Source organism: Ananas comosus, linkage group 8 (genome assembly GCF_001540865.1).
Source record: "Ananas comosus cultivar F153 linkage group 8, ASM154086v1, whole genome shotgun sequence".
Classification (NCBI taxonomy): domain Eukaryota; kingdom Viridiplantae; phylum Streptophyta; class Magnoliopsida; order Poales; family Bromeliaceae; genus Ananas; species Ananas comosus.
The window spans coordinates 12,691,575-12,701,463 of NC_033628.1; the positions used below are offsets into that span (position 1 = coordinate 12,691,575).

At 39.7% G+C, this 9,889-nt stretch overlaps 1 protein-coding gene across 4 annotated transcripts in view; it reads left to right on the forward strand.

Annotated features, from left to right (window-relative positions):
* The window catches only part of LOC109713995 (regulator of nonsense transcripts 1 homolog), a 38,114-nt gene continuing 28,653 nt past the window's right edge, over positions 429-9,889 (forward strand). The window contains exons 1-24 of one of the 4 annotated variants that reach the window (XM_020238344.1): positions 429-1,154; positions 2,580-2,831; positions 2,909-3,079; positions 3,231-3,281; positions 3,375-3,467; positions 3,580-3,675; positions 3,844-3,894; positions 4,021-4,139; positions 5,110-5,218; positions 5,454-5,576; positions 5,659-5,730; positions 6,008-6,079; positions 6,160-6,226; positions 6,576-6,718; positions 6,795-6,866; positions 6,949-7,077; positions 7,652-7,807; positions 7,901-8,014; positions 8,108-8,206; positions 8,278-8,355; positions 8,665-8,799; positions 9,249-9,323; positions 9,452-9,584; positions 9,668-9,877. In XM_020238344.1, coding sequence (XP_020093933.1) covers positions 624-1,154; positions 2,580-2,831; positions 2,909-3,079; positions 3,231-3,281; positions 3,375-3,467; positions 3,580-3,675; positions 3,844-3,894; positions 4,021-4,139; positions 5,110-5,218; positions 5,454-5,576; positions 5,659-5,730; positions 6,008-6,079; positions 6,160-6,226; positions 6,576-6,718; positions 6,795-6,866; positions 6,949-7,077; positions 7,652-7,807; positions 7,901-8,014; positions 8,108-8,206; positions 8,278-8,355; positions 8,665-8,799; positions 9,249-9,323; positions 9,452-9,584; positions 9,668-9,877 — 3,151 coding nt within the window. In that variant the 5' untranslated portion in view covers positions 429-623. The remainder of the gene's footprint in view (positions 1,155-2,579; positions 2,832-2,908; positions 3,080-3,230; positions 3,282-3,374; positions 3,468-3,579; positions 3,676-3,843; positions 3,895-4,020; positions 4,140-5,109; positions 5,219-5,453; positions 5,577-5,658; positions 5,731-6,007; positions 6,080-6,159; positions 6,227-6,575; positions 6,719-6,794; positions 6,867-6,948; positions 7,078-7,651; positions 7,808-7,900; positions 8,015-8,107; positions 8,207-8,277; positions 8,356-8,664; positions 8,800-9,248; positions 9,324-9,451; positions 9,585-9,667; positions 9,878-9,889) is intronic. The other 3 variants (XM_020238341.1, XM_020238342.1, XM_020238343.1) reach the window with 3 other exon arrangements.

Consider the following 9,889-nt stretch of genomic DNA (forward strand, 5'->3'; position numbering starts at 1 on the left):
CAAAAAATTTGTTTTCTTTAATATTTTTTTTTTCAAGTTGCAGGTTTAAGTACGGAATTAGGACTTAGAATAGTTACTAGGTACATACATTTGACCCATTTTATAATGAGAAAGCGAAATGGCTACTATTGTGTGGAAAAAAAACGGGTAAAAAAAAGAGAGCCAAAACTCACCGATCGGGTGCGATCCGCTCTAAGCTTTCAAACCTGGCCCAGCCCGGCCCTGGAACTTTGCCCTGTCCCATTTCAAACGTCAACGCCAAGATTCGTGCAAACTCTGATCAACGGGTCGGATATATATATATATATATTTTTAACTTTAGACTTAACCATCGGTGTATCTAACCGCGGTTAGCTTTTCCCGCAAGCACCGTTTGCTCTTCCCGTCTCCGTTTTCCCGATTTCGATTCGGGCGTTCCTCTTAATAAATCACTGAACTCGCCCCAATTTCCGAAGTAACTCTCCCCACCTTCTTCTTGAAACGACCTAACTCGCGTTCTCTTTTTCTCCTCCACGGCGACGCAAAACCCTAATAACCCTAGCCCTCACCCAGCGCTAAATCCTCACTCGCCACTGGGGAGGAGAGGGGGATTTGGCTCGAAGGAGCTTCCTCAAACCCTAGCCATGGCGGCCCAGCCGGTGGTGAACGACCTCTACGAGACGGCGTCTCAGCCCGATGGGAGCGGCGACGCCTACACCTTCCTCGAATTCAACACGCAGGGGGACGACTACGACTACCCCGAGTTCCGCGAGCTCTCGCAGCCGACGCGGGCCTCGGCGTGGCCCCCTCCTCCGCCCCCGGCGTCGGAGTCGGTCCCGGACTCGCCCTCCGCCGATCTGCAGCCCCCCGAGGCCGGGGTCGCCGCGTCGCCCTCCGCCGTGGGGTCTGCGTCGTCTGCGAAGGGGCGGGGAGGTGCCGGCAACCAGGCGGCCTCCGTCGATGCCCTAGCGGCCGGGATGAGCGGGCTCAGCTTCGAAGAGACGGGAGAGGACGACAATTACGAGTTCGGGAAGGGAGGTTTCACTGAGCACGCGTGCCGGTATTGTGGGGTGCAGAATCCGGCGTGCGTCGTGAGGTGCAATATCCCGTCGTGTCGGAAGTGGTTCTGCAACTCGAGAGGAAACACCTCGGGATCACATATTGTCAATCATCTTGTGAGTAGCACGCAAGAGAAATTCTTTGTTTCCTGTAGTCTTGCGCCCTCATGAACTACCCTGGCTTTTATTCTTGTTGAGATGAATGCTCAGTAGGGTTGATATTCTCGTTTTCATCCATCTCCTTAAACTCTGTTTAGTACGATTAGATATTGAATATTGTTGAATAGATACTTCTTTAGGAAGAGTGGTCCTTTTGCGCGGGATCTTGATGGTTTCGGATAAAACATTCTTCGGAAAATTACATATTTTGATTGTGTTGTCGTTATTCGTTATTCGGGGATGTTCTTGAGTTCTTGGATATAGTTGTTGATATTGCAAATCAAAATATAAATGCATGAGTAATTGCTTTAAAATGTGAACCTAGGCATATCTGCAGAGGTTTCAGGGCCTTGCTTAAGAAAATATCGTATCTTGATCTAGACGATTTAGGAATGAACCAGGTCCAGTAATAACCTCGCGGAGGTTTTACCTTATCTGACGATGAAAATAAGAGCCGGGGATTATTATTTTTCTTATTTGCTTGGAAACACAATAATAAGTTCTTGTTGTCATTCGTTGCTTGAGAAGCAACATTTGATTTCATTTCTATTTATATCTGGACAAAGGATTTTGATTTAATGTGAGCATTTATTCTTGCACATGCCTATAATTGCTAAATATGGTTCCAAAACAATATCGTGCATTCATTTGTTCACTATGGTTTATTTCAACTGTCCTCAATCCAACTGTGTCTGCGTACTATTTTTTTTTCTCTATTTGTTTGGAATATTTGTCATCTTACCAATGGCTAGTGTCTGAGGTGAAACAAACATTATGAGGCTTAGACGTAATTTAGAAATTTTTCTATGCTTTCCGTATGAAGTTCCTGTAACAGCATCTCTCATAGGAGGCATATTCCATGTTGACCTATGTATGTCCTTGTTGGCATGATATTTGTTGTCTGTCCAATACTTTTCGTTAGCTTCTGTTAGAATCTTCTGCAGGCTGAGATGGCGTTTCCGTTTCCTTTCTATGTTGATAGTGCATGCCTCTGGAATTTTTAATCTTTAAGGGACCTTTTCCAACCAGTGACATTTTACATCATAGAATTTGAGAACTGAGACGGCGGTTCCGTTTCCTTTCTATTTTGATAGTGCATGCCTCTGGAATTTTTAATTCTTAAGGCATTTGTTGCAACTGATGACATTTTACATCATAGGATTTGAGAACTGAGTAACCTATAATTTGTTTTTATTATACAAAGTATGATCCATTGGAGGTCAAGAAACTTAACAATTCAAACCCTTTTTTTCTTTTTTCTTTTTCTTTTTTTTCATACCAAAGCCGCTTAAAGTAAGAGCTGTTGTCATGATGCAATTAATTTTCTAAGATGTTCATTATCCTTCAAGCATCCATCAAACTGTTTTTCACTGGTCACCCCAGGTTAGAGCGAAACATAAGGAGGTTTGCCTACACAAAGACAGTCCATTAGGAGAAACAATCCTTGAGTGCTACAATTGTGGCTGTCGCAATGTCTTCCTTCTTGGATTCATCTCGGCGAAAACAGAGAGTGTCGTTGTTCTCCTCTGCCGAGAACCATGCCTGAGTGTGAACGCATTGAAGGACATGAACTGGGATCTCAGCCAATGGTGTCCACTCATTGATGATAGGTGCTTCCTGCAATGGCTCGTCAAGGTAGTTTATTTGATATATTTGTTTTGTTCGTCTTTAGTTCGTAAATTCTCAAAATGAAATCCGCCACCCCCCCTTAGGTCCCTTCAGAACAGGAACAGCTGAGAGCTCGGCAAATTAGTGCTCAACAAATTAACAAATTGGAAGAGCTTTGGAAGACAAACCCTGATGCGTCTCTTGAAGACCTTGAAAAGCCCGGAGTGGATGATGAGCCTCAGCCAGTAGTTCTGAAATATGAGGATGCTTATCAGGTTTTAAACTTCCCGTGGCTAGTTGTTATTATTATTATTTTCCAGAAGTCTCCATAAACCTGTGTTACTTTAGCTGGTTTATCTTTAAATTTTTAGGAATTTGGTAGTCTCTTTCCGATGAAGATAACTGGTTAATTTTTTCTTTTGGCAGTATCAAAATGTTTTCGCACCACTCATAAAACTTGAAGCTGATTATGATAAGGTATCTTCTCTCTATTTTCCTTTTTCTTCTTCTTTCTTGAACTTTTCACTGGGCATTCACGGCCACTTATCAGCTCAAACTCACAATTTGCAGATGATGAAAGAGTCACAAAGCAAGGATAATGTTACAATACGTTGGGATATTGGTCTTAACAAGAAGCGCGTAGCATATTTTATCTTTCCAAAGGTTGTGCTTTTAAATAGGAGTATCCAAAAAATGACCTTACTTAGTGTTCTTTTTTTTTCATCTTTGTTCATTTCTGTGCAACTAATATCTATATGGATGTGTGGTGTTATAGGAAGACAACGAACTGAGGCTTGTTCCTGGAGATGAGCTGCGGTTGCGATATTCTGGCGATGCTTCTCATCCTGCATGGCAATCTGTGGGGCATGTGGTATGGTTGTTCTTTTTATTTTTCATTGTTTACAAGTCTTTTCGGGAAGGTCATGTGCTCATATGTTACGTTCGTATAAATGCAAGTAGTTTGTTAATTTTAAAATACACTTCATTTTGTCATATTATTTGTTTCTTGGACATAACAAATATATATTTTTCCCTTCAGATTAAGCTTACTGCTCAAGAGGAGGTTGCACTTGAGCTTCGCGCTAGTCAGGTATTACTTTGGATATGCACTTTAGTTCTTGGCAGCACTCATCGCTTTACTTGTAGTTCTTGGCAGCACTCATCGCTTTACTTGTAGGGTAGCATGTGCACGTTTTAATTATATTTTCATTTTCAGGGAGTTCCAGTTGATGTAACCCATGGCTTTAGTGTAGATTTTGTTTGGAAGAGTACTAGTTTTGACAGGATGCAAGGGGCGATGAAAACTTTTGCTGTGGATGAAACAAGTGTCAGTGGGTGAGTTTCATTTCTCATGTTTTTCTGTAGTTTCATTTCAGAATGCAAATTCAGAATTTTCCAAACAGGCAATCGGCCGGCTATGTTGACAGCTGTTTTATGCTGTGTTGTCTACTCAATTTTTCCTGGCTTATGAGAGGGGCTTCATATTTTGGACTTGCTGACTGTGTTGTATTTGACTATCATTTATGAACAATGATATGTTGCTATGCCAGTGGGAGAATTATTAACATGGCCTAACATTATCTGACAATATTATGTGATTGTTGGAGAAAGGTGCAATAAAAGGAAATATATTGGCAGCAGGTGGTGATAAATTTAAAAGAAGTAATAACATACTCACGAGAAAGAATATTTTAGCAATGAGAGAATTCATGAACAATAATTTCGTGAAAAAGCTATGAATAGCGATTGACTTAGTAGTGTCGCCACATGCAATGAGAGTCGGTACTCTGTCATGAATTTGGGAAAAGGGTGATCAGCAGGCAGTGGTAATCCTCTCCTCTCTCAAAGCTAAGAACAAAAAGGTCCAAAAAATTTGGCGAGGATGATGTACCCTCAGTCGTGGTTAATGGAAGGGTTTTCTGATGTTTGTTTTCCTTAAAAGGAGTGCTGAAAAAGCCTCAAAACTTGGTGGTAAGTCTTGTAAGTCCCAGCACTTTGGAAGAGATTTTGTAAATAGAAGAAGAGAAAATCTAATACCTTTTGGAATTATCAATTGGTTTTTGACATTTCTGGGCCTCACGTCCTATGTGCATCAGATGCAAATCAGACTTTGAATGGGAGTAAAAAGAGTCTCTCTCTGACTTAGTGGTCCTCTTGTTTGGTGTTTACAATTGGTTAATTTCTTTGGAACCACATTGGCTTGTCCACTTGTTGTTGGGAGACAATTGAATTTTTCCAAAATAGTTGGTTGGATTATTTATACCGACTGCATAACTGGTTATCTGGGCTGTTTTCCTCTTTCCAGATACATATACCATCATCTTTTGGGCCATGAAGTTGAACTTCAAGTGGTTCGTAATACATTACCTCGCCGCTTTGGTGCCCCTGGCCTTCCTGAACTAAATGCCTCACAGGTATAATTGTTCATCTGAACCCTTTTCTTGAATACCCTATACAAAATCTTCCATTAGTTAACTTTTTCTGAGAAATGAAATTTCTGGGTGAACCGTCATACTTTGCTTAATCTAATGATAGTGCTTCATACAGCTTAACTCAAAGAACTGTCTGGGACAAGCTTCAGCTTGGCTATATAAGCCCTTAGCCTTTATCCAAGTCTAAGTTAGGTTTTGTTTTGTTTTCGGTGGGCAGGTTTTTGCCGTTAAGAGTGTTCTTCAAAAGCCGATTAGTTTAATACAAGGTCCTCCTGGCACAGGGAAAACTGTCACATCGGCTGCAATCGTATACCACATGGCTAAACAAGGTCAAGGGCAGGTAAAGGTTTTGGTCATATAATGTCGACAACCTTAGACAAAGCTATTTTCCATATATCAAGGTTCTTTTTTTCGAATTATAGGTCCTGGTATGTGCTCCTAGTAATGTTGCCGTGGACCAGCTGTCTGAGAAGATAAGCTCAACTGGGTTAAAGGTAAAAATTGAAGTATTTTTTTTCTTACTTTTTGATGGCTTCTTTTCACTTCTTCCTGTTATTTTTTTCTTGGGCACGTTGACTGCATTATCTGCTAGACTTTCTACTTGAAATCGGATGTTTTTAAGGGCCCGTAAGATGTTTTTTTTTTTAATTATGCTGTCGGCTTTTGAAAATCGAGATTTATATTCTATTATTTTCTTTTCCTTCTTTTTCATTTGCTTTAGTGACTAGAGATGCTTTATCAGATTCCGATTTAAATTTCTTAATTATACAGGTTGTTAGGCTCTGTGCTAAATCAAGGGAGGCTGTCATGTCTCCTGTTGAGCATCTTACTCTTCACTACCAGGTAAATATATGGTTTTACCCCCTTTGGTAACTTTCACCTATGTTCAGCAGGTGGTTAGTCTTTGTGTATTTCTCTTGCAGGTCCGACATCTTGATACATCTGAAAAGAGTGAACTACATAAACTACAGCAACTAAAAGATGAACAAGGTTTATCTTAGTTTTTCTTTATGATTTTCTTTGTTTCATTTTGTTGACTGGTCTGCGAACTATCTTAAAGTGAGTAGAACTACACCATTAGTATGAGACATGAGTAAATACGACAGTACAGTTTGTGGACATAATCTCCTTCTCTTCAACACAGTAGTATCTTCTGGGCGGATAGCAATTTAGGCAGTTTTGCGTTGTTTGGATTTAAGAAGTCTACATCATCTAACTTTCTATGTTTGCATAAAAACTTAAAACACATTTTCTGCTTATTTACAGTTTGGCCCATGTGAAGATGTTGCAAGTCTTATGATCATCCCTTTCATGAGTAAATAACTGCTATATTTTTTAGGTGAACTGTCAAGCAGCGATGAAAAGAAGTTCAAAGCACTAAAACGGGCCACTGAGAGGGAGATATTACAAAGTGCTGATGTAATTTGTTGCACCTGTGTTGGTGCTGGGGATCCTCGATTGGCAAACTTTCGGTTCCGCCAGGTAATGGATGTGTAAGCTCTTTGTGCATTTGGAGTTTGCAGATATGCATATTGAAACTGATGCCTGCTATCTGAAGGTTCTTATTGACGAGTCTACTCAGGCAACGGAGCCCGAGTGTCTTATCCCTTTGGTTCTTGGGGTCAAACAGGTTATTACCGATCTAAATTTGGTCAGTGGTGTTTACTTCCGTGTTCCCATGGTTTCCAATCTAATTTTTAATTCTGTGTCAGGTTGTTCTTGTTGGTGATCACTGTCAGCTGGGCCCTGTCATTATGTGTAAAAAAGCAGCTCGTGCTGGGTTAGCTCAGTCTCTTTTTGAGCGCCTTGTGCTACTTGGACTTAAACCATTCAGGCTGCAGGTGATGGCTGTTCTTCACATTCTAGTTTCTTAATTTAGGATAATTAATTTTCTTGTGATACTAATAGAGTTGCTAGCCATGTTAATTGTATAGACTTTTTGGTTGTCTTTTTAATTGTTTCAATGCCACAATTGAGATCGATAAAGTTTTGACATTTAGTAGGAAAGACTAGAATTATGGCTATATAGCTAAAAAGAATAAGATCAGCTTTGTCATTGGTTGTATATCTATTATCTCTGGACTCTGTTATTTTTTTAAATGTAAAAACCTGATAAGAAATTGCTTAAGACGTCATTTGAGCTTCATCAGTGCTCTTGGATGTTCAAACTGCACTGCACATGTTCACTTACAAATACACATGTTCATTTACAAAAGTTTTAAGCTTCCAGAAAGTTGTTTGCCATCAATACATTCCTAACATTTATTTCATGCTATATAGGTGGAATTATTTATGCTTGAAATGCATCTACTTCTGTTTTCCAATCTTACTTCTGTTTTCCAATCTACTGGAATTGCTCGTTGATGTTCCTGTGCTGTGCAGGATTTTGTTTAACACGTGTATTCTAAATTACAGGTCCAATATCGAATGCATCCCTCCCTGTCAGAGTTTCCTTCTAATAGTTTCTATGAGGGTACTCTGCAGAATGGAGTGACAGTTAATGAGAGGCAAACAACTGGAATTGATTTTCCTTGGCCTGTTCCAAATCGACCAATGTTCTTTTATGTCCAGGTAGCAAAACGTTCTCTTAATGATTATTTTTCTTATGTCTAGTCTAGTAGTTGAAGTATATCTTGTTGGTTTGAGGTGTATTCTATTCTGTAGATGGGACAAGAGGAGATAAGTGCAAGTGGAACCTCTTATTTAAACAGAACTGAGGCTGCAAATGTTGAGAAGATAGTAACAACGTTTTTGAGAAGTGGTGTTATTCCTAGTCAGGTACATCTTATCTCTATGGTTTTTAGACATTCAAATACTTGGGTATTCTTTTAGTGTTGCTCGAGTCTATTGCCGGACTCATGAATTATGCAGATTGGAGTTATCACACCTTACGAAGGACAGAGAGCATATATAGTGAACTATATGTCAAGGAATGGTTCACTTAGGCAACAGCTTTACAAGGAAATTGAGGTTGACATCTGATCTTTTCTGCATTATTTGCCATCACCTTTTGGGCTTTACTTCAATTTCTCTCCCTGTAGGTTGCAAGTGTTGATTCATTCCAGGGTAGGGAGAAGGATTACATAATTTTGTCTTGTGTTAGGAGTAATGAACACCAGGTTTGTCAATTTTCAATAATCCCTGGCAACATTGTGTCTTCTACCAGGATTTTATTATCATTTACAAATATATCTGTGCTTAATTCGGATTTATTAGAAAACTGCCGTTATCATTACAACCGTTACTTATTTTTTCAGTCACAAGTTAGCTGTAATATGAAATTATGATGGATATCTGTTTGTTAGTGATCTCTTGGTTATATTTTCTTTTTTCTCCAGATTGGTTCTTTTTCTCTAGTTTTGCTAACATTACTTTATATGCAATGTCATTATGGCTTTTAACACTAGACCTTACTTTCTATATTACAGGGTATTGGGTTTCTTAATGACCCACGTAGGTTGAATGTTGCACTAACAAGAGCTCGGTATGGGATTGTCATCTTAGGTAATCCTAAAGTTCTTAGCAAACAGCCTCTTTGGAATAGCTTGTTGACGCATTACAAGGTACCATTCACTCTCAAGTACTTCGTTTTGTTGATTTTAGGTGTTTATCCAAGTTTGGTACATGCTATATATTCTATTGCTTTTATTCTTGTAAAAAAATTCATCATGCATTTTGACAATGTACTTCATGGTTGCATGACTTGTGACTGAACTGGCACTTGTGAGTTGTGAGTTGTGAGTTTTGACTGACTTTGTTGGACTCTAAACAGCTCCTATTGAACTGACCTGCCTCTAACACTATCCATTTATCCAAGTGATTATAAAATATGGTAGATCCAAAGTGTTTTAGTTATGGTCTGTTGACTTAATGCATACATTGATATTTGAAACAATAAGCTATGTAGCGGAGAAAATGGGATATCAAGAAAATTTATCATTTTTATGAGCAATTTGGAGTCTTTGACACGGCTTGCTGGGATAGCGTATGTCACTGATTGATTTATGTGTAGGAGCATGAATGCCTTGTTGAAGGACCGCTAAACAACTTGAAGCAGAGTATGGTGCAGTTTCAAAAGCCTAAAAAGGTTTGTTATTTAAAAAGAATTGAGTTTGTTACTTAAAAAGAATGAGTTCTTTAGTCTCTGGTACGGCATTATTTTGTTGATCTAACTTTTATTGATGCCTCCAATTGCTGTTGGTTTTCGGTGAACAGATTTACTATAATAGTAGGCTGTACCTGGGAGGTGGTCAAGGGCTCGCTAATACAGAGAACTTTGGGGCTGTTGGCTCTTCAGGCCTGAATGCTGATAAGAGAGGTGGACGGGGCAAAGGTATCCACATCTTAGGTGTACTTAGTATCTTCAATCCTTTTTATTGGCCTTCACGTTTCAATAAAAACCAATCTGCTTTTACTTTTTGTACAAAACAGGTCATTCTTATGTGCCATTTGGTCCACCGAATGGTACTCATAAGCCCGGTATGCACCCATCAGGGTATCCCCTACCTCGAGTTCCACTTCCTCCATTTCCTGGAGCTCCTCATCCTCAACCCTATGCAATACCAACTCGTGGAGCTGTGCATGGGCCCATTGGAGGGGTACCGCAGGTCCCTCAACCTGGCAATAGAGGTTTTGGGGCTGGTCGTGGTAGTA